The sequence below is a fragment of the Schistocerca serialis genome, chromosome 3, assembly GCF_023864345.2.
Source record: "Schistocerca serialis cubense isolate TAMUIC-IGC-003099 chromosome 3, iqSchSeri2.2, whole genome shotgun sequence".
Lineage (NCBI taxonomy): Eukaryota > Metazoa > Arthropoda > Insecta > Orthoptera > Acrididae > Schistocerca > Schistocerca serialis.
In genome coordinates, this window is record NC_064640.1 from 391,029,867 (window position 1) to 391,055,429 (window position 25,563).

General features: G+C 42.9%; 1 protein-coding gene across 1 annotated transcript in view; it reads right to left on the bottom strand.

The window, feature by feature from the left end:
* Positions 1–25,563, bottom strand: part of LOC126470236 (uncharacterized) — a 173,432-nt gene that overhangs the window by 34,864 nt on the left and 113,005 nt on the right. The window contains exon 2 of the mRNA XM_050097935.1: positions 12,700–12,873. Within this exon, the coding sequence (XP_049953892.1) occupies positions 12,700–12,873 (174 nt within the window). The remainder of the gene's footprint in view (positions 1–12,699; positions 12,874–25,563) is intronic.

Here is a 25,563-nt window from a genome sequence, read left to right on the forward strand (position 1 = left end):
TGTTATAATGACTTTCAATTTTCTTTGACAATTTCTTAAAGTGTCGAGACGATTAATATGTATTTTGGGTTACTGTAATTTCTCTTTATAATAATTTGGTCATTAATCTTTGCAACACAGCTCACGAACAAATCGTGACCCATCTGGATTTCCACTGTGTTTACTGTTCAACTCCTCCTTTGGTATTAAATTAGAAGCAATCCAATATTCTCCCACATCTGCTAGACATTTCATCGCGTTTTCAAGTCTGAATTCCAAGACACTTCATTCAATGTACAGTAGAATAAGCACATTCATTTTACAGCTTTCATTTCTATGCCTTTCTATGTGCTGACGTAGTGTTCTGGATATCCTGGACATTTTTCCAAAGGATGCATGTGCTGATGTCTTAATGATAATTTAACATAACACAAGGGAAACGTCTTCAATCCATCATGCCGAACTGCTGCTGAGCATTTAAGTGAAATACAAATCCAACAAAAGGCAAAACAATGAAAGACGTCGCACAGTTTTTAACATAAAAAGTTTGCAGATGATCTAAATTAGCACTAGGCTCATTTAAAACAATAATATAGATACACCTTAACTTATACTATGACAGATTCCAAAGCTAGGATTAAATTTCACAGTGGAATATTACCCCTGAAGTGTGAAAAATTACCTACCTAGCGTGCTACTGAACAAAATGTTACTTTGTTTGGATCCCAAATGGCCTGGTATTCAGTAATACATCTTCCGTAAACAATCAGAAAGTGCCCACAATGAATCTTTCATTCTGCTGCACCGTGCATAATAGGGTTATCCATGTTTTAACATCTCCACACAAGTTAGAAGTTCACTGGACAATATAATACTCATTCATTTAACACACTGATCACTTTGGAGCACTGTACATGCAGTGGAACTGGTACCAAGTGGTGAAGAGGCCCTCCACCACTAATGTAAATCATGACAGTGTAGTAATATGTATGTGAAGTTGGTCGCATGGAGCAAATTCAGTATGGTGGATCACTGTAGGGGCGTGAAAGTGTGGCAAAAAGAAGCTGTCATGTTTGTACTTACCCATGACCCCATCTTGAATGAAGTTGCCTGATTTGTTGATGTATCAATGCAGACTGCATGTGTCTACAAGGAATGGTATGACAGTCACATCCGTGTAATAAGGTATAATACCAACAGTCATGAAAGATCCTAGCCAACAAGGATGGGATACGAGTGTCTGCAGTAGGGTGAGTGCATTGGAAGGCAGTGGTAATGTAGATAGGCAACCTGTACTATAACGTAAGAGGGGCAACTATACCCATGAGGCAATTGTAAAGTCTTCAAGATCCTACAGTTTCAATGACCAACACCCTCAGGCATCAGAACAGGCCTATCCCCAATTGTCGTAAGTATAGAATGGTGGTAAATTCAAATAGTAGCACAGCTAAGCCAATATGTGTGCAGCCTGCACTGTTGCCAGATTCCTCCTATAGCATCACGGACTGTTGCGCTGTTTCCACCGCACCACTCTGACACAGGTTAATTGCACAATGCAAAAAATCGCAGGGATGGGGAAATTCAAAATAGCCCATTTGTGCTCCTGTATTTTTTCCCCACTCGAATGATGTCACTGTGGAAGCAGTACAGTTGTCGTAAGTGTAAATTGGAGGGAAATTGAAAAAAAACCAAGATGAGGCACTGTCCTTTTTGTGTGGAATTCAGAAAGATAAGTTGGTTGACCTGAGCCTGCATGGTTCACAGATTTCAGAATCCAACATTGAGGATCTGGGAAGACAGGTGCAGCCTACATTGTTGCCAGGTCACTTGTGCTAAGTGTAAAATGGCGAAAATTAAAAAATCATCTGTTTTCCCAAGGCATTACAGTTCACTTGCCCTAATCCTTAAGTATTGCCAGTCTGGATTGCAACTTTACGCCTCTGACAACAAACTTTAAACAGTTCCCCCTCACCACCACCACTCAGGAATCACAAGTTGACACATGAAGTTTGGAATGAAAACTCTTCTCCCAAGCTTAAAATGGCAATAGAATTCTAAATTCACTTGTCTTAATTTTAAAGTGGTGATAAATTAAAAGAAACTTACTCTAAATTTAAAATGCTGGGTAACCCAACGAGAATTAGAGCACTTGTTGGTCCTAAGTTTAAAACTTTATCTCACTGCTGCAATCTGAAGAGTTGCAAAACAATTGCCACTATTGTGTGTATGCATAGTAGGATAGAAATGGGGCAGGTATGCACCTGTCTCAACCGCTAGCAGAACTTGCGCTGTGCCACGGGCCCTATAACATGCCAGTTACACACACACACACACACACACACACACACACACACACACACAGTACCACCATAGATTTGCATGTTTTCTTCCATCACAAACTGACATTTATCACTGTTCTTGTAGTATGCAGCAAGGTAAGCATGATCCATAAGGCTACTCTGTCATATCTCAAACTATTTGCAACACCTGTGAGAACAGGATGTTCACACTATTTCTGCTAAGCTACACACTGAAGCCACAAAAAAGTGGCTATATGGATATTGGCTGCATTAGGTTAGGTACAAACTGCCAGAAATTCTTTTCCAATGTAAAATTCCTTGATTTCGGCACAAAATTGAAAAATCAAGTTGCGCACCCTATTGATGTTAGTCTTCCAAATCAAGAAGCGAACAGGGGTGTGAACTATGCCATTTCTCCATCCCATCTAGTGTAATGGCAAGTCACACAGTTATTAACCAAGTCATACAGCTTCACAGCTGTAGCACTTTTGAGCCCATGGCAGAAATGGGAAGATTTTGTTAGCATAATGCGTCCATTTTATCTAGCCCTTTGCTAGACAGATCAATGTGAGCTAGTGTTCTGTTCCTGTTTGCAATGTTACAACACCTACATCATACAGTTAAGGACAGCCTTCATATGCTGTTGCCCTGCACAGTGATTACAGCCTTTATTTTCTTTTATTTATTTATTTTTCTTGAGTGCTCTAAAGCTGTACAATATCACTGCAATTTCATGGGAGGAAAAAATTCCTGTATGCATTCACTATATTTTCAGCAGGACAACTATCTTTGATGCAATACTCAAATAGTCTGAGGCTGTATACAGTTCACAGTAATGGCAGTTTAACACATGTAGACAGATGTTCCTTCCACCCACTATATTAATGGTGAGCTACTGGATGCAGGGTGCAACAGTAAAATACAGGTGAACTGCATGGAATGCACTACTGTGAAAAGCTGTACCAAACTTCTCAAACAATCTTTTAAGTAGTTTGCACGTATACTGACTCATTCAAAAGCAAGACTGAAATATCTGAATGTTGTGGAGTTGAGATGAAGTATCATTACTGAGACTTCTATAGATTTGAAAGTTATATTGCCAACTACATACATAAACACAGTGTAGATGACAAATGATGTAGTGCTAACCATGTGAAATTATTTTATTACTCCAAGTTACTTCCCAAAGTAACTAGTTGTTCTGCACTTCCATACAAGTGGTTTCACAGTAATTTCTTTCTACTTCATTTGCAAATTCATGATGAAGATGTGAACAATGTGATTTATTATGTTTTCTCAGTGTGGTTGAATGATTGCATGTTTTCAGGTTACTGTAGAAAGTTTCCACTTTCCTCACAGTATTTCGGTAACAAACTGTCGCCTTCTTGAAGTGCTCTGACCTGTGGTCTTGGGTGTGTCCCTGCAAGTCTATTTCAAAATCACATTTACATTCATAATGCACATGCCAACATAGACCGCATAGTACAGGGTACCTTGATCACTGATAGTCATTCCTTTCCTATCCTACTCACAAATGGAAGAATGTGAGGGGGTGCTTCAATATAAAGTGTTCTTTGTCAAGCAACTTCAATTATGTTGTAAGGAAAACACCTAGTGCATATACAGTGGTTATAAGTGAATCTAGAGCAAACCAGTGCAGTAGTGCTCTGCTGATTTTACTTTCACACGTAAACCTAAGGACGGCTGGATGCGGTGCAAATCACATCTGCGGACCAAGTTCTACATTCTTGTCCCATGTGTGTACCTTGGATTTGACAGAAAACTTTTTCATCTGAATATATTTCACTCAAGAAAGGTGAAGAATGGTCTGCTGGTTCAAAAATTACACATTTGTCACTTTCAAACTATAAAGCACTTGACTTACCTACGTAACACAGGATCAAGACACTGTATTGAGTATAACGAAATAATAAGCAACCAGTTGCATTAATGATATTTAATTTCTTTACCAGTTTTGAGCACCTAGTGCCCTTATTTAGAAGGTTATACCTATCATATTACTTGTGAAAGTCCTCAATAAGGCACTTGCCAATAATGAAACAGATACACTGATCAGCCAGAACATTATGACCACCTACCTAACAGCCGAGATGTCCACCTTTGTTACAGGTAACAGTGGTGACCCACTTGGAATGGAAGCAATGTGGCCTTGATAGGTCACTGAATGGAGTTGGCATCACATCTGCATACACAAGTCACCTATTTCCCATAAATTCAGGGAGGAGGGGCAGGGAGCGATGAGCTCTCACGCCACATTCACTCACATCCCTGATGTGTTCGATCAGGTTCAGATCTGGCAAGTTGGGGGGCCCGTTCATCAATTGGAACTCACCACTGTGTTTCTTGAACCACTCCACCACACTCCTGGTCTCGTAAACTGGTGCACTGTTTTGTTGAAAAACTCCACTGCCATTGGGAATCACAATCATCAGAAATGGTGTATGTGGTCTGCACCCAATTTACATTACTCCTTGGTTCTCAAGGTGCCTAGCACAAGCTCCACTGTACCCATGGATGCCCACGTGAAAGTTCCCCAGAGCATAATGCCAGCTTGTCTCTGGCCTACACTACAGATGTCAAAGGGCTGTTCCCTCGAACACAATGGATTCGTGCCCAACCATTGGCACGATGAAGAAAGTATCTGGATTCATCAGACCATGCTCCGCTCTGCCACTGCACTGATGTCTAATGCCAACGGTCATGTGGCCATTTTAGTCATAGTTGCCGATGTCGTGGTGTTAACGTTGGCACATTCATGGGTTGTGGGTTGCACAGGCCCATCAACAGGAGTGTTCAATGCAATGTGTTTTCAGACACACTTGTACCCCGCTAAGCATTATAGTCTGATGTCAGTTCTGCCACAGCCCCTGTTTTACCAGCTTGCCCAGCCTACAACATCCAACATCTGTAACAAGAAGTGGCTGCCCTACCCCACAATGTTTGGATGTGGTTTAACCTAGGTGTTTGAGAAACTCGCCGCAGCACTCCTCCAACACCCAACAAGTCACACTGTTTCCAAAATACTCATACCGAGCCTGTGGGCCATCATAATCCACTCTCAGTCAAACTCAGATAGATTGCACGCCTTCTTGCCTTCTGCACATGGGCAGTACCCTCACCAGTACTACATGCACAATAAGTGTGCCAGACGAGCAGTTATCCCTTGCCAGGTGACGCTGCCATCGTCTGTACATGTTTATATCGATAGTAGATCGTTGGTCATGATGTTCTACCTGATCAGTGTATAATCTTCTCAAGGAGGGCACTAAGTGCCCGAAACCTGTAAAGGAATTAAATTTGTTTTGTGCAACTCGTTGCTCATTATTTTGTTACTACTACTACTGCTACTACACTTGCTGAGGACACATGAAACACTAAACTGCATTATGTTCAAAAAGGGTGGATCAACAGGCTGCTAAGCATTCTGTCCCTTTTCATGAAATACAAATGCACATAAAGCCCGATCTGTTGTGAAAATCTGAAATGGCAAGTGAGGGATTCAAGGGCACACTACATTAGCAGTGTGTAAGAGGCTGGGAATTTGAGTTGGATTGGGAGCATGCTTGGAGGACTACGGCGATTAAGGCTACTACTTGCGTTACGCATGAGATCCTGGTTTGAGTCCCGGTCCAGCACAAATTTTCACTTCTCACCATCAATTCAGTTCAATGCCTAACTGCAGCTAACATCTCTGAAAACCTCTGAATAACACCTTACAACTTTTCTGCTGTCAGAATATCAACATGTGTTCCATGAGCAATACTGTGTTCGTCAGTGAGACCCAGAAGACAGAGTTGAAAGGCTGGCTGCATACCATCCAGTCTAGGATTCCTCCTCTACGTAATCAAGTCTTTCGGGTAGCAAAAAATTTCACATAGGAGATATTACTAGCACAGGAAGGTTTTGTATAATCTTGAGTGGCTGTGAATGGCCAGTGTTCAAGATTTTCCAAAACCAGATGAAGTGGCTGGTTGAGAGTCTGGAAGTGAAAGCAGTTTTAATTTCTCCAAATGGAAGAAGCAATTTTAAGAGGGCCAGGTGGAGAAAGGGGGGGGGGGGGGGGTAGTGCAATAGCTAGAAGGTATGGCAGTAATAGTTATGGTCCAGATTTGCAGTAAATTTTCATCCGACATTAGCAAGGAAATGCAACAGTCTACATCAGTATCTCCCTTTTTAGCTGGACTAAATGCTGTGTTGCACAAGGAAGGTCATTTTAAAGCATACTTGTATCAGTAGTTGTGTCATATTTATGACACGGAAAGGTACAACACACATTTCCTACACTTTACGGATATTTTACAAACACCGACGAATTGCTTCTGAACTCCAAAACATCTGAACAAGCCTGTCTTGGCTCTAGTTGGACAAAGGGCAACATTTGATGATGTTTAACATCAAACTGAAATCCATCTTCGTCAGGAAGTAAGGAAAATATGGTTTGAGCATAACAATAAAGCTATACAGAGTCGCACACAGTCTCAATCTTCGGCACAGTGGTGAAGATGGGGCAGTGCAGAAAAAGGAAACCACCGCTTGCTTGAATAAACAGCATTGGAAAGACAGCCTCCAAGATCCTTTTGAGTCATCAGTATCCTGACTGGTTTGATGTGGTTGAAGTGGCCTGCCACTAATTCCCTCCTGTGCCAACCTCTTCATCTCAGAATAGCACTTGCAACCTACATCCTCAATTACTTGCTGAATGTATTCCAATTTCTGTCTTCCTCTACAGTTTTTGGCCTCAAAAACCATGGAAGCCATTCCCTCATGTCCCAACAGGATGTCCTATTATCCTATCATTTTTCCTATTCCTTTCCTCTCCAATTCTGTGCAGAACCTCCTCATTCCTTACCTTATCAGTCCACCTAATTTTCAACATACGACTGTAGCACCACATCTCATACAATGCTGTGCTCCAAACGTATATTCTCAGAAATTTCTTCCTCAAACAAAGGTCTATATTTGATACTATTAGACTTCTCTTGGCCAGGAATGCCCTTTTTGCTAGTTCTAGTCTGATTTTGACGTCGTCCTTGCTCTGTCTGTCACTGGTTATTTTGGTGGCTAGGTAGCTGAATTCCTGAACTTCTATTTCTTGACCATCAATCCTGATGTAAAGTTTCTCATTGTTCTCATTTCTGCTACTTCTCATTACTTTTGTCTTTCTTCAATTCACTCTCAATCCATATTCTGTACTCATTAGACTGTTCATTCCATTCAGCATATCATGTAATTCTTCTTCACTTTCACTCTGGATAATAATGTCATCTGCAACGCATGTTACTGATATCCTTTCACCTCGAATTTTCATTCCACTCCTGAACCTTTCTTTTATTTCCAGCATTGCTTCTCCGATGTCCAGATTGAACAGTAGAAGCAAAAGACTGCATCCCTCTCTCTCACACCATTTTTAATCCAAGCATTTCGTTCTTGGTCATCCACTCTTACTATTCCCACTTGGCTCTTTTACATATTGTGTATTACCCATCTTCCCCTATAGCTTACCCCTATTTTACTCGGAATTTCTAACATCTTGCACAATTTTACATTGTCGAACGCTTTTTCCAGGTTGACAAATCCTATGAAAGTGTCATGATTTTTCTTTAGTCTTGCTTCCATTATCAACGGCAATGTCAGAATTTTCTCTCTGGTGCCTTTAGCTTTCCTAAAGCCAAACTGATCGTCATTTAATACATACTCTATTTTTTCTTCCATTCTTCTGTGTATTATTCTTGTCAGCAACTTGGATTCATGAGATGTTAAGCTGATTATGCAACAATTCTCTCACTTGTCAGCTCTTGCAGTCTTTGGAAGTGTATGGATGAAATTTTGCCGAAAGTCAGATGGTATGTCACCAGACTCGTACATTCTATACACCAATGTAAATAATTGTTTTGTAGCTACTTCCTCAATAACTTTAGAAATTCTGATGGAATGTTATCTATCTATTCTGCCTTATTTTATCTTAAGACCCCCAAGCTCTCTAATTCCGATTCTAACACTGGATCCCCTACCTCTTCTAAATCGACACCTGCTTATTCTATCACACGAGGAAAATATTCCCCTCAGAGGCCTTCGATGTACTCTTTCCACTTATCTATCCACTGCATTTACAGTGGAATTCCCGTTGCACTCTTAATGTTACCACTCTTGCTCTCAATTTCACCGAAGGTTAGTTTGATCTTCCAGTAGGCTAAGTCAGTCCTCGTGACAATCATTTCTTTTTCGATTTCTTCACATTCTTCATACAGCCATTTTGTCTTAGCTTCCCTGCATTTCGTATTTATTTCATTTCGCAGCGACTTTTATTTCTGTATTCCTGAATTCCCCGGAACGTCTTTGTACGTCATCCTTTCATTGATCAACTGAATTATTTCTTATGTTAGCGATGGTTTCTTCGGTGGTACCTTCTTTGTACGTATGTTTTTCTTTCCAACTTCTGTGATTGCCCTTTTTAGAGATGTCCATTCTTCTTGAACTGTACTGCCTACTGAGCTATTCCCTATTGCTATATGTAAAGCCTTAGAGAACTCAAGCTCATCTCGTCATTCCTTAGTACTTCCGTACCATCCTCCTTTGCGCACTGATTTCCTGACTAAACTCAAACTTCAGTCTACTCTTCTTCACTACTGCATTGTGATTTGAGTCTATATCTCGTCCTTGATAAGCCTTACAATCCAGTACCTGATTTTGAAATCTCTGTCTGACCATGATGTAATCTAACTGAAATCTTCCCATATCACCCGGCCTTTTCAAAGTATACCAGTTCCTCGTGATTTTTGAACAGAATATTCGCTATTACTAGCTGAAATTTATTACGGAACGCAATTAGTCTTTCTTCTATTTCATTCCTTGTTCCAAGCCCTTGTAACCTTTTCATCTACTATTCCCCTATAACTGCGTTCCAGTCCCCCACGACCATTAGATTTTCATCTCCCTTCACGTACTGTATTACCCATTCAATATCCTCATATACTTACTCTATCCCTTCATCTTCAGCTTGCGATGTCGGCATCTATACTTGACCTATCATTGTCTGTCGATTCTGATACAAACAACCCTATCACTGAACTGTTCACAGTAACACACACTCTGCCGTAAAGAGTAAACTGGTCGAGTTCTTTTCAATATTTTTGGTAACAACTTTAAACGAAGACTTGTCTTTATATAGAAGAGATTAGCTAGGCCTATTTTTCACAGAATTTCGAACAACTTGCACCATTTTACATTGTCGAACGCTTTTTCCAGGTCGACAAATCCTATGAATGTGTCTTGATTTTTCTTCTGTCTTGCTTCCACTGTCAAATGCAACACCAGAGTTGCCTCTCCAGAGCCTGTCCTAAAGAAAAACTTATTATATTATCTATTTTCTTTCCCATTCTTCTGTGTATTATTATTCTTATCAGCAACTTGGCTGCAAGAGCTGTTAAGCTGATTGTCAGTTCTAGCTATCTTCAGAATTGTGTGGATGATGTTTTTCTGGAAGTCTGATGGAACATCGTCAGTCTCTCACATTCTACACATCAATCTGAATAGTTGTTTCGTTGACACTTTCCCCAATTATTTTAGGAGTTCTGATGCAATGCTATCTATCCGTTCTGCCTTAACTGGTCTTAAGTTGGCCAAAGCTCTTAAATTCTAATACTGGATCCCATCTCTCTTCTTTGTCGACTCCTGTTACGATTTCTATCATGTCATCAGACAAGTCGTCCCTCTCACAGATGCCTTCAATGCGCACTCGCACTCTCTCTCTCTCTCTCTCTCTCTCTCTCTCTCTCCTCCCCCCCCCCCCTCTGGACTTAGTGAAATTCCCATTGCAGTCTTAATGTTATCGGCCTTGCTTTTAATTTCACCAATGGTTGTTTTGCATTTCCTATATGCTGAGTCTGTCCTTCCAACAATCAGCTTATTAATAAAGAGTAAAAAATATTGCAATAAAATCATTTCGAAATCACGCATATTAGAGGTCATGTCAATGATTAACTCGTACCACTCACCAAACGCCCCTAGAGAGCGCGGGATTTCTTCACGTATATCTGCAACAATTCAAAATCACTAGGTCTAACATTTATAGACATAATTAACTTAATTTCGAGTGTGCCAACGATTCCTCCTGGTCCAAAACTTTTTAAAACTTACTTTGTAGTGGCCTATTAGTATACAGAAGTTCGTCTAAATCAGTCGCAAGGTGCGTCCTCTCCTTGTTAGGTACACTGTAGTCACTTATTCCTTATTTGGGTAACTCCAGTATTAACAGACACACTGTATCTACAGTGCGGACACACTCCGTCTGGGCCTCTAAATAGTCTGTATATGGTTAAACTATTCCTGTTACTTTCATTTTACCTGTAATATATGCAAAGTAACTTCTGTAAACTCTGGAAGAGAAAGAAAGATGTACAGACACTGAATCTGATTCGGTACGTGACGCATACTCAGATGACTCACGAGAGCGTTAGCCGTGAAAGGCAAACGCCCCGTCTACAGGCCCGGTACGGCATACCGTTTCTATTTGTCATCCAAGTTTCTTTCCCAACATCTCTGCTTAGAATTTGCTCTAAAAAGGCTACGTTACAGGCCCATAAGAGTTACATCATTGCTCAATGTCATCCTGAAATATATTTCCGAGTGACCAGCTGGATTGACTTCATGTTTCTGCGCAATATTTTGATGTAGTCTGTCTTTCTGCGCCGATGACAGTGCTCCAAGAAATTTTTGTCTACTTAATATTTTCGATTAATGGATCAAATATTCAGGCGAGATATCAATTAACTGATACCCTATTGTGTGTGTGTGTGTGTGTGTGTGTGTGTGTGTGTGTGTGTGTGTGTCAGTATTCTGACTTTTACCTCTGTCGCTTTTGCACGCGTCAATCAGCGTTATAGACTGGCACCAGCCCTTTCTCTACATCTCAAATACTGATTGCTCTTCCTACGAAAGTAGTTGTTTATGCAGTTTGTGATGTAGCATAATTTGTTGCACTGTCAAGAAGACAAAATTGCCCGTCCACGATTTTGTAACACTGAGTGGTCTGAATACAACTGGAAGGACGTATGCTCTCCAGAGGTTGTAACTGTTGACAACTTCTCCTGAACGCTTGCTCACCTCGCCTTTACGCTGCTCACCTTGAGGGTGGAGAATATTTATTGATATCTGACACTTCCTAACGATCCTAATAAAAGGCTAAGATCTCCCGACCACTGAAACACAGCATTCCGTTGTTGCGCTCGAGGATGGTCGCTTAGGTGAACACATTCGATTTAACGCGCTAGGGCGCTTACTGCGCATTTATCGTCAGGTACACAACTAACCGGTGAGCATTATGATTCAGAAGCTTTACGAAAACTTCTTTGAGGTACACTATCTGATAAGTTTGGAAGGTAGTTACAAGAACGCCTTTTGAATCAGTCACTATCTGGAGCTTAGGTCACAAAAGTGAGCTCTGAATTACACTTCTACGAAACTCTGTGCTGCGTGGCAGTCCTGTGGGATGAACTGACAGCTGCCGCAATGTTAACAGCGTTGTTACGCACGCTGAACCATCTTATTTGAAGCCCCAATACGAAATAAATAAATACAACGTAAGAACGCTAAATTAAGAAAAAGGCGAACAAAAAACATAGGTTCTAAAAATACGATCAAAGCGGTATTTAAGGGCTAACAGTTTCAAAACAAATTTCTGAACTTCTGACCAAAATACCAAGGAAACTGGGCCATACTCTGTCGGAATTACCGAATTAGAAAGCACAAACTAACTGGTTCCCAAATTATGCACCAGCTGGACGTCATCTTAAAGCGGAAAATGTTAAACCACCAATGAAGCCCCGCCAAACCATGTCAATAGTATTCCCTTCATCCATTGCGAACGTCGCGGTAAGCGCATAGGCACACAAAAATGGCGAGAAAGCCTATGAGAAAGAAATGAAAAGCAGAGTGGTTCTCCAGACTCATTGAAGGAAAATGAAGGAATATTCCATCGACGTCGAGATGAGGAAGGAAATGAAAAGTGACCCTGTTAAGCAACAAACCAGCATTAGCCAGGCGTGATGTAGGGGAAAGCACGCCCACTAGGAACCTCAATCGCCACAAGAGGAGACGAACCTCGCTCCTCCAGATTTAAGTCCAGTGTTTTAGTCACCCAGCTACCTCATTCGAGCCTCGTAACACACCACAAATTGTTGGCGTCGTTCACGATATGTAGGAAATATCGAAAAGACTGAGAAGTGAGATGTCAAAGACAAATTAGTGCAAAGTTCATGTTTTCAATTCCTTGCAATATAACTACATTATCCTCTATTTTATATACTATTATAAGCAATATATCTACATGCAGCATTCTGAAGTTATCATTAAAGACAATCACTTTACTGATTGGAAGAGCAAGTATTCGCACGGCACTCACCTTGCGCGACTTGTTTTCTTTGCGCATGTTTGAGCGTCCGTTGATGAGCACGTTTCCTCCAACGAAAACAACATTGCACGGGGAAGGTGGACTATCATCTAAGTAGTCTGCATCTGCGTCTGTTGACGACTCATCCGAACTGCCACTCAGTCGGATGTACCCCGACTCGCCCGGCTGTAGCAAAAGATAAAACAACTATGTAATAAAACTGACGGCCATAACGCACTGCATATACGAGCATCTTGTAAATGTGCAGTCCTTTAACCCTGGATTAGTGAACCCTCATAGAATTTACGATTGCAGTAGGGTATAAAACAGGGCATTTTGTACTTAATTTGGTATTTAATGTACCACTGGAGATATAATAATAGTAATTAATGTATAACAGATAAATTATGTTCCTTGGAATATAAATTATGTTCCTTGGAATATAAATTATGTTCCTTGGAATATAAATTATGTTCCTTGGAATATAAATTATGTTCCTTGGAATATAAATTATGTTCCTTGGAATATAAATTATGTTCCTTGGAATATAAATTATGTTCCTTGGAATATAAATTATGTTCCTTGGAGTATAAATTATGTTCCTTGGAGTATAAATTATGTTCCTTGGAGTATAAATTATGTTCCTTGGAATATAAATTATGTTCCTTGGAGTATAAATTATGTTCCTTGGAATATAAATTATGTTCCTTGGAATATAAATTATGTTCCTTGGAATAAATCTGAAGTAGTACAACTTACGACGATTTAATAGCAATGCAACATTTCCGCCCCTTTAATGTACTGGGGTTAATGCAGTTCTTGGGAATGAGGTCACAGAAATAGTAAATACCCATGTGAATCATCTCCACGACGCTTCAAATCTACAGGAAATTTTCGTTTGGCGCACAGCTACAGCTGTGTAGACTTATCTTGACGGAAGGAAAAATTCTCGTTTACCACCACGTCGACGTGATCCTTCGAGAAAAAGTTAAGTACATAAGAACAGAAAGTTGGCCACAGCCTTTTCGAGGGAATCATCCTATCAATTATCTCAAGCAGGTAAGGAATCCTTCGAAGCTTATATTTGGGTGGTCGAGCAATAATTTTATTCCGGAGCAAATGGCTCTGAGCACTATGGGCCTTAACATCTGAGGTCATCAGTCCCCTAGAACTTAGAACTACTTAAGCCTAACTAACCTAAGGATATCACATACATCCATGCCCGAGGCAGGATTCGAACCTGCGACCGTAGCGGTCGCGCGGTTCCAGACTGTAGCGTCTAGAACCGCTCGGCCACTCCGGCCGGCTATTCCGGAGATTCGTTGGCACTATGTCGTAACATCAGTTATGTGCGTAAAAAGGTTTTACAACGGTCTGCGCATTCCGATGTTCGTATTAGGATATAAATTAGTAGAATGGTTATTAATAGGAAGACTCTTCATTTTTGTGCTGACTAATCTCTGTTTACAACACAGTTTAACGTCTTACCTGCAACGGCAAACACTGTATCACCGACTGTGGGCAAATACGTCGCAAATTAAGATCACAGACCTTCCAAAAGCATATATAATGTGTTATGTTAAAGAATATATTACAGCGTTTTATTGTAAATTTTGAACTCTGTGTAGCACGTTCTTATTATTAAAATCAAGAGAGACTGTTTTACATCCAACTCAAAATGTATGATGTATCTTTGAAACTCTACATCAGACACCATCACACTTCATCTTAAATTCAAGATCACTCTTTAACTTGAGGAGTGCACGTTGTGTGTTGTGTTATTTTGTTTGTACTTAAACTAAGAAAGTATTTCTACAGAATTTGACATTTCTATCCTGGGCAACCTATAAGTTCGAATAATCTTCCTGTCCAATTATTTTTTTACTGAGTACTTTTTACATAACAGGAATTTAAAATCATTTGCGATTTTCCTTTGTAAGAACATGTGTTTCACTTTAAAGTTCCTTTACTTTACGTTAGAAATAACCATCACAGTTAGTAATAATCTCTTCATTTAATAGGACAAGAATCAATCTCTGCACATACTTCAAAACCGAAATGAGCATTACGTTTTTTGACTTACTGTTAAGTATCTCGTGCATCTTTTCCTTGATTTACATGTATGTATCTAACTTCTTCAGTTTAAATGATCGTTTTGAGATATGTCTAGTTGATGCTCAGTAGCAAATTGTTTTCTGTTCTTGCGTTAGGAACGAAAACTACAGCAATTAAACCAAAAAATTTACACTGCACAGCTACTATTCACCATCTTACAATGTCCGACGCAGGAAAGAGGCAACATTTAACACTACTTCGTATTTTCTTTTTCCTCCCATTAATTCTGAACACACTGGTTTAATAGATTGTATAATTATCAATTGTAAGAATATTCTGAAGCAAGTTCACTAACAAGCTATTTCGAATTCCTGGAAAGAAATTTGAGATAAAAGATAATATCATTCAAAATTATGACAACCTACTGAGCCAAAATTGCTATCTGAGCATAATCAGAAGGACCCCTCACGTTTCAGTGACTTGTAAATAAGTTATGCTTTCTTCATAAGTGCCTCATAATAGCTGTAAAACTTATTCTGAAGAATCACGCTCTATTTTCAGTGATTTTTTTTATAAGCCTCTGGTACGCAATAGGTTACAGAATTATTCTGAGATTTGCCTATTCACCTGTTCCAGACTATCTTTAGTACATCTTGCAACGGAATTTTTCCACAGTGCTAATTTTAATGGAAACTAACGTTTCTTTTCAGTAAGAGCCTGACACTTATCTGTAACAGGTGTTTCGCATTAATTCAATTACTGGTAATTTTTTCTCCTTCTACATGTTTTAGAAACATTTCTAACACGGGTACGTTTAGTCTCTAAATTTAATTTATTTAAGGGCACTCTTCGTTTCCTCAGAACTGTCTGAGGATTAGGAAGTACTAATCAAATACGGAGCGGTTAATGAAGGTCTGTAGCACCAGCTCGCTTTCATTAATGCTTCAAGGTTTGATTTCTAACATTAAGACAGTGACGCAAAATTATAGATTTTTATACTGCAGACAATTCCAAAACGAGGGCAAATACGTATAAAGCTTACATGTCCCTTGAAAAGAGTGATACGCTTTTCAGCTTCCTAAATGTCACGTGGTGTAAGGGATGACTTTATGAACTGCGTGCCTTGGTTTGTCAAAACTAGGTCTCCACTATATTAAGTGGAGATCTACTCAAGGATACTAATATTAATATAAGTACGCAAGAATGTGAGGGAAACGCTGACAATATGACATGCCAAATACTTAGTATAGTATGCTTTGTGGTCAACAAGACAATGCCTAACACAGCAAGCATAGTTGCATCAACAATAATTCTCCAGATCGTCATAGGAAGTGAATAGCGTGCGAGAACTGTTTGTAGTAAAAAAAATCCCTATTCGGTAGCTGCCACTAAGGAACTGATGAAGCATAAAAAAAATTAACGCTCTACAATTCAATTTTGTCGCCAGTGACATTTCCTTCGAAATAGCACTTTGCCACCAGATATCTTAAGTCATTTGGCTTTTTTTTTTTTTCGACGCTTTCGAAACATCGTTCCAGAAATGAAACACGCCAGATAGGAATAGCACTTGCCTCTCCGAACGGCAAAAATTGCTTCGCTCGATATTCTAGGCTCAAATGGCTCTGAGCACTATGCGACTTAACTTCTGAGGTCATCAGTCGCCTAGAACTTACAACTAATTAAACCTAACTAACCTAAGGACATCACACACATCCATACCCGAGGCAGGATTCGAACCTGCGACCGTAGCGGTCTCTCGGCTCCAGACCGTAGCGCCTAGAACCGCACGGCCACTCCGGCCGGCCCGATATACTAGGAAACAATGTAATGTCATGTGGGTGATGGTGGACTGGAAAGCCTTCCGTTCGAATAAATTTATTCTGAAAGACCACATGACTTATCAAAGCGTACTTTGTGGTCCATTTGAAGTATGCGATTGCAAAAATCAACAGGTAATCTTCGGTTTCAAGAAGAGACGTGGGACTGACACGTAAGCATAGGTCTATATTGCTGACAATCTGTTGAAATCTGAAATATGTTTTATGCTCGCCTATCACAACTTTTTTGCACAATCTCTGCAAGAATCCACATATATTCCGCAAACAGTGATCTTCTGGAGCTCTGTAAGTTCCATTCCTCCACGAAATCTCTGAGGTCCGTATATAACAGCGGCCAGGTTGATGCCCTGTTCCTCGAGGTTTCCAACAGTTACGCACAACTTATTAGTCAACAAAATATGAGCTTACGAAATACTGCTTTATGAGCGGACTCAGGATCTCCTCGCTGATAGAAGTCAGCCCGTCATTCTTAACGGGCCGACATCGACATATATCGGACTAGCTTTGGGGGTACCCTAACGGAGAGTTATAGGTCCGTTGCTGTTTACAATACACACACAAACGATCGACTGCACAATGTCGAAAACTCCGTGAGGCTGTCCGCGGACGATGCTGTTATCTGTTGGAAGATTACAACGCGAAAAGATTACCAAAATGCAGGAAGACCTGCAGAGTATCGACGACTAGGGCAGGATTAGCATTTGCCCGTTGACAAAGTTAACGTACTGAGCATAAACAGGTGAAGATGTCCATTAATGTTTGAGTACGCTATTGGCGATAAATCACTAGAAACAGTAAGAACCGTAAAGCATCTACAAGTAACTGTCGAGAGCGACTTCAAGTGGTATGGACACTTGAAACTAGGTCGATGATACCTACAGTACAGATTGCACAAAAACTGTCAGCTAATTGTTTCTACACTCCTATAAATTTTATTCAGTGTGTTAATGAGTACTCAAACTAGCAGTATCTTACATGCACTTCAAGTAAGTACAAACGGAAACACTAGACTCAAATAAGTTTTTTTTTTTTTTTTTTTTTTTTTTGTGGTTTTAGGGCGCAAAACTTCTATGGTCATTAGCGCCCAGCCCGTGACGTAGAAAACAGGAAAAAAACGAAATTTAAAATCAGCAGCAATGGAAACAAAGTCAGAAAATTTGAGAAACTAAAGGCAGAAGGAATGCTTAAAAGTCCACTATAGAAAGGGGTTGGTTGTCCCCCAAAAAAAAGCTTCAAATGACTGACGTCATTTCACTGTCACTAATAAACTGTAGAACGCGGTCAGCTGAGCGCGTGTCATCTGCTAAAATCGACGATAGATCAGGCGATAGCTGTAGACGGGAGCGTAACGGATTAAAATAGGGGCATTCAATTAAAAGGTGTCTGACCGTCCACAGCTGAGAGCAGTGGGGACAGAGTGGGGGAGGATCACCGCTTAAAAGATGTCGATGACTAAAAAGACAGTGCCCTATCCGGAGTCGAGCTAAAATTACCTCCTCCCGACGACGCGTTCGGGAGGAAGAGGTCCAAGCGCAAGGAAGGGCTTTCACTTCCCGCAATTTATTGTGGGGAAGTGTTGACCAATGCGCATGCCATAAATGAGTGACTTGGCGACATAAACCGCTCCGTAGATCGGTAAACGGAAGAGACTGAAGAGCTGGCCGAGGAAGAGAGACTGCAGCCTTGGCCGCTATATCGGCCGCCTCATTTCCACAGATACCAGCGTGTCCCGGGAGCCAGAGGAACGCCACTGAGACGCCCCCCAGGTGGAGCAAGCGCAGACAGTCCTGAATCCGGTGGACCAGAGGGTGCACAGGGTAAAGAGCTTGGAGACTCAGGAGAGAGCTGAGAGAATCGGAGCAGATTACGTACTGTATCCGCTGATGGCGGCGGATGTAGTGGACAGCCTGGAGAACAGCGTAAAGCTCCGCAGTATAGACCGAACACTGGTCGGGAAGCCGAAAGTGATTTGGGGTGTCGCCAACAATATAGGCACTCCCTACACCTAACGATGTTTTCGAGCCATCCGTGTAAATAAATGTGGCTTCCGTCATTTGTGCACATAGAGCAGCAAATGCCCGACGGTAAACAAGTGTAGGGGTACCATCCTTGGGAAATTGACATAGGTCTCTGAGCAAGTCGATCCGGGGACGGTGCCAAGGCGGTGCTGTACCCCAAGTTGTCAAGAAGGTTTTAGGAAAGCGGAAGGAAAGAGAATGGAGCAGTTGACGGAAGCGGACTCCCGGGGGTAGTAGGGAGGAGGAGCGGCCTGAATACCAGACATCAAAGGAGGCGTCAAAAAAAAGGTTATGGGCTGGATTAGCAGGCATGGAAGACAGATGGCTAGCATAACGACTCAGAAGGACTGCCCGCCGATTGGACAGCGGAGGTTCAGCAGTCTCAGCATAAAGGCTTTCCACAGGGCTGGTGTAAAAAGCTCCAGACACTAAACGTAATCCACGGTGGTGGATAGAGTCGAGTCGCCGAAGAATAGACGGCCGAGCAGAGGAGTAGACTATGCTTCCATAATCCAATTTCGAGCGCACTAAGGCGCGATAGAGGCGGAGAAGGACCACTCGGTCCGCTCCCCAAGAGGTACCATTCAGGACACGGAGGGTGTTAAGGGAACGCAGACAGCGAGCCGAAAGATAGGAAACGTGGGAGGACCAGCACAGTTTTCTGTCAAACATAAGACCCAAGAATTTAGCGACGTCGGAAAACGGAAGGTTGACAGGGCCTAGATGTAAGGAGGGCGGAAGAAACTCCTTACGTCGCCAAAAATTAACACAAACGGTCTTACTGGGTGAGAAACGGAAGCCGGTTTCGATGCTCCACGAGTGGAGGCGATCGAGACATCCTTGAAGACGTCTTTCAAGAAGGCTGGTCCGTTGAGAGCTGTAGTAGATCGCAAAATCGTCCACAAAGAGGGAGCCCGAGACATCAGGAAGGAGACAATCCATAATTGGATTAATGGCGATGGCAAACAGTACAACACTCAGCACGGAGCCCTGGGGTACCCCGTTTTCTTGGGAGAAAGTACGGGAGAGAGTAGTGTTCACCCGCACCCTAAATGTGCGCTCTGCCATAAATTCGCGAAGAAAAAGGGGCAGCCGGCCTCTAAAGCCCCAAGAGAACAGTGTACGGAGGATGCCTGTCCTCCAACAGGTATCGTACGCTCTCTCCAGATCAAAAAATATTGCTACCGTTTGGCGTTTCCGGAGAAAATTGTTCATGATATAAGTGGAGAGAGCAACAAGATGGTCAACAGCAGAACGATGCTTTCGGAATCCGCATTGGGCTGGTGTTAAAAGACTGCGGGACTCCAGCCACCAAGCTAAACGGTAATTTACCATACGCTCCAAAACCTTACAGACACTACTCGTGAGAGAAATGGGGCGATAGCTAGAGGGGAGATGTTTGTCCTTTCCAGGTTTCGGAACGGGAACGACAATAGCTTCCCGCCATCGCCTGGGAAAGGTACTGTCGGTCCAAATTCGATTATAAAGGCGAAGGAGGTAACGCAGGCTATGGGTTGATAAATGCAGCAACATTTGGACATGGATACCATCCGGTCCTGGGGCGGAGGAGCGAGAAGAAGAGAGTGCATGTTGGAGTTCGCGCATGGAGAAAACAGTATTGTAGCTTTCGCGATTTTGAGAGGAGAAAGCAAGATGTCGCACTTCCGCTGCACGTTTCTTCGGGAGAAACGCCGGCGGGTAATTTGAAGAGCTCGAAATCTCAGCAAAGTGCTGACCCAATGAGTTAGAAATTGCGACGGGGTCCACTAAGGTATCATGCGCGACAGTGAGCCCAGAGACCGGGGAGAAACTAGGCGCGCCTGAGAACCGTCGAAGCCGACTCCAAACTTCCGAGGAGGGAGTGAAGTTGTTAAATGAGCTAGTAAAGAATTTCCAGCTTGCCTTCTTGCTATCGCGGATGACGCGACGGCATCGCGCACGGAGCTGCTTATATCGGATACAGTTGGACAAAGTTGGATGGTGACGGAAAATGCGAAGAGCACGTCGCCGCTCACGTATTGCGTCACGGCATGCCTCGTTCCACCAAGGGACTGGAGGGCGCCGGGGCAATTCGGAGGTGCGTGGTATTGAACGTTCCGCAGCTGTGAGAATAACGTCGGTAAAATGTGTGACCTCATCGTCGACGCTGGGAAAGCGACGGTCATCGAATGTCGCTAGAGACGAAAAAAGTGTCCAATCGGCTTGGGCAAACTTCCAGCGTCGCGAGCGCATATATGGCAGTTGAGGCTGCAGTCGAAGAACACATGGAAAGTGGTCACTCGAGTGTGTATCATCAAGGGCGAACCATTCGAAGCGCCGAGCTAGCGGAACAGTACCGACCGCAAGGTCCAAATGGGATAAATTTGCCGTGGAGGCAGACAAAAATGTGGGGACCCCAGTGTTGAGGCAGACTAGATCCGCTTGGTGGAAGACGTCTAGCAATAGTGAGCCACGTGGACAAGGATGTGGAGATCCCCAAAGCGGGTGGTGGGCATTGAAGTCCCCAACCAGCAAATAGGGGGGTGGAAGCTGATCAAGAAGATGAAGGAGATCAGCTCGTGCCATTGGTGTAGACGATGGAATGTATACCGTACAAAGAGAGAACGTGTATCCAGAAAGGGAAAGACGGACGGCGACAGCTTGGAAGGAAGTGTTTAAGGGGATTGGGTGATAGTGGAGAGTATCATGGAGCAGAATCATGAGTCCTCCATGGGCTGGAGTGCCTTCAACAGAGGGGAGGTCATATCGGACGGACTGAAAATGAGGGAGAACAAAGCGGTCATGGGGACGCAGCTTTGTTTCCTGAAGACAGAAGATGACCGGCGAGTAGGATCGTAAGAGGATCGACAATTCCTCCCGATTGGCGCGAATGCCGCGGATATTCCAGTGGATAATGGACATAGGGTGAACAGAAATGGAGGAACGTCACTAAGGGTGCTGTCAACTCAACGACTGCTCAGAGCTTGCGACCGACAGGATGGAATGGCATATAGTCGAAGGCAGAAGATCCTGATCCATAGGTTGGTCAGGAGCAGCTCCTGCCACCAACGATCGGCCAGTTGACCGGCCACCAACAGTGCGCCTCGGCGACACAGAAGATGGCCGAGGGCGATTTCCGCCAGGTGGTGCTGTAGATGGGACACGCCTTGGCGGAGAAGGAGAGGAACTGTGTTTCTTCGTAGCCTTCTTGGAGGTATGTTTAGATGAAGGAGGAACCGATGGTTGTGAAGTTGCAGTACGTAAAAACTCTTCACGAGAATGCTCTTTTTTGGAAGACTTGGCGTCTGACTTTTGGGCTCGAGATTTAGCAGAACCCGACGAAGGGTGAGCCATAGAGTGGGCAGGCGAAAGAGGTGAGGTTGAACGGGCGATCTTTGCGCTGGCCGATCTGACGACCGTGGTACTAAATGTGAGATCGCAAGTCTGCGTGGGCGCCTCCTTTTTGGCCACTCAAATAAGTGGCGTGCAGGTAGAAACCGATATGCATCTTATACGGACACAAAGCGAGTGTCAGAGGACTTTCCCATAGCGCATGCACGCTTCGTCCCAGCAGAGCATATCGAGCCGTGTGCGTGTCGTGTGCCTAAATACACTCCAGAAGAAACTAAAGCTGGTATCGCAGAGAGCTTCCCGTCCTACTCATAACTGTGCAAGCTGACAATCCACTAGCAATTCAAAAATACATTTTATGTGTATCTTATAAAAACATTCTCTCTCTCTCTCTCTCTCTCTCTCTCTCTCTCTCTCTCTCTCTCTCTCTCTCTCTCTGTGTGTGTGTGTGTGTGTGTGTGTGTGTGTGTGTGTTTGTGTGTGTGTCCACACACACCTAGACAAAGGAAGAAAGTAATTGTCCAAGAAAATTTTCAAATGTGAAATAATGCGTATTTACGTTTGATTATCTTGGTCCCCATAGTTACTTCCAATCTCTACTTATTCACTGAATCACCACCGTAGAGGCAGCGGGGATGCAAATGAAATAGTGTGCTCCAGGTACGTGCAGCGCACTCTTAACTTAGAGGGTACCGTACAGAACTGGCAACTAAGGTACACTGCTGGCCACCGTAAATGCAACACCCTGAAGGAAGCATCCGAATCAAGTGAAATTTACACCATGAGTTTGCAGCGATGAGATGTGCGCCTGCGCTGAAATTCTAATCAGTTGCATATCACGCGCGCCTGTGGCGCCACCTCATAGCGCCATTAAAGGCTTGGCGATTTCGACGAGTGTACGTTCGGCACGTGTGTTTACCTTGTGGTTGTTTCACAAGACGATCAGTTATGCCTCATAGACAACAGTGAACATCTTTTGATCAAGTATCTGAGTTCGACAGAGGAAGGATAGTGGCTTACCGAGATTGTGGATTATCATACAGAGAAATCGCTAGTCGTGTTGGACGAAACCAAACAACTGTAATGCGGATATGTGACCGTTGGATGCAGGAGGGTACGACGGACCGACGTGGTCGATCACATTCACCTCGGTGCACCACTGCACGTGCTGATAGGCAAATTGTGCGCATGGCAGTGACGAATCGCTCAGTGACATCCCGAACCATAGCACAGCACATTGCGTCTGTAACGCATCATCCAGTGTCTGCGCGTACCATTCGACGCCGTTTACAGCAGAGTGGTCTGTCCGCAAGACGTCCATTGCTTCGTCTACCATTGACGCAGAACCACAGACGTCTCCGTCGCCAATGGTGTGATGACAGACGGATGTGGACGGCAGAATGGAATGACGTTGTCTTTACTGACGAGGCACGCTTCTGTCTGCAGCACCACGATGATCGGATTCGAGTGTGGAGACACCGTGGAGAGAGGATGCCGGACAGCTGCATTATGCACCGCCACACTGGTCTTGCACCGGGTATTATGGTATGGGGCGGTATTGGATATTACTCTCGCACGCCTCTAGTACGCATTGCCGGTACTTTAAATAGCCGGCGCAACATATCCGAGGTGCTGGAGCCAGTTGTCCTTCCTTACCTTCAGGGCTCGGCCACAGCCATATTTCAACAGGATAATGCGCGACCACACGTGGCACGCATTGTCCAAAGGTTCTTCGTCAATAACCAGATTGAATTGCTTCCCTGGCCGGCTCGCTCTCCTGATCTTTCGCCGATAGAAAACATGTGGTCCATGGTTGCTCAACGAGTGACCCAGATTACATTCCCAGCTACCACACCAGATGATCTGTGGCAACGTGTGGAAGCTGCTTGGGCTGCTGTACGCCAGGAACACATTCAACGTCTCTTTGACTCAATGCCGAGATGTGTGGCAGCGGTGATCTCCAACAATGGCGGCTACTCTGGCTACTGATTCTGGCAGGAACCACATGTCACAGACGTCTGTAAACGTAATCATTTGATACTTGGTCAACATGTTATCTACAAAATAAATTTTGTTGTGCTACCTCTTGTCTTTCTTGGTGTTGCATTTACGGTGGCCAGCAGTGTATTAGAAACCATCACCATAAAGGTAAATACGCATTAGTCATCTCCGTGGTTTCTCCGAAGGCTTACGATTTTGTAACCAGGAATACGTTGTTAAATGTTCTTGTCCGAAGATTAGGCACAGTACCACTTGAATTAGAGTGGGGCACTGGAAGCTCCAACAGATAGGATCAAGTATAGGAGCTCAGTGTCTGAAAGATTTCCAGTAATTACGGGAGTTCGCAAAGAAGAAGGGTTACATTAGTTGGTATCAATTAATTAAACCTGGTTCTGGATGAAGTGATCAAACAGATGAGAGATGTAAACAAAACTATTACTACTGAAAGTGTACAACTTGGATACAAAATAATACATACCACCAAAGTAGTATTTTTTTTTCGACGATATGGCATTGCTATATGACAAAGAAAAAATGCGGACACAGTACTGAAAAACTGATGAAATTGCACTCAAAGCTGGCTTACAGCTAACGTACAATCAGAGCACGGGAGTGAATACAGAAACCGACAGGCTGCTTGTAGTTCAAGAAGTGGCTAACGTACACAGCTTCCGCTGTCTGCAGGAGAAAGCAACAGGTAAGTTACAGAGGAGGAAGAAGAGCATGTAACAGGTACCAAATATTGCAGAAACATTTGTTGAAAAGGCAACCCATGTAAAGAAGCACCCGTCGGGGAACGTCGAACTGTGACGTTACACGCCGACAGTCAGACATGGCCTATTATACGAAACTTCGAGCTAGAGAGCCTGTAAGTAGATGGAGATGAAACAAAAGACTTTGTGGCGCGAATATACAAGGTGAAGTTCGGATACAAAGATCACGATAAGAATTTTAAGAAAGAGTAGAACTAATTTCAAGCAAGACACAGAAGAGAATCGAGAGACTTTGGGGATCATCAAGAGGATGAACGTCAAAATTTTGAGCGAGGAGATGTGGAACCCAGTACGCTTAACAGCGAACGTCTGGGTGAGAGAACTCAGGGATGATTGGAAAGAAATTTATGTAAGAGGAAAATATCTATACACGGCAATGCGGGATAGCTTTAGCTACAAGGAAGTGCTTAAAGAACGCAGGTTGACTGATACGAGGATTATAAGTAATAAAACAGAAACATAGTACCAGGAGGGGTGAGGGAGAGTGAGGGGGGGGGGAGTCACTTTTGGCCCGTTAGGGTGAAACGTATCAAACAATAACAACCCGTTGAATAGTCTGCAGTTCTCTTGTGAAGACTACATGTAGCGCCGGGAAGACCAGAAAACTATTTTTCTGTCTGACGTCTTTTCAAGGGATTATGGTGACAATGCAGGCAGCAGTAGCCACTTCAGACAAATTGGGAGTTTGAGCAACTTCGAAGGGAGCCATATCCTGCCAGTATATCACTGTGACATCGCGTAATATCACTTTTAGAACAGTTTTCTGTGTATCATTTGGCGGCGAAAGATACAACAATTGTGTTGCGACAGCATGACGGTAAATATTGCTATTACCCAGCAACTGTATACGATTTAGCCGTC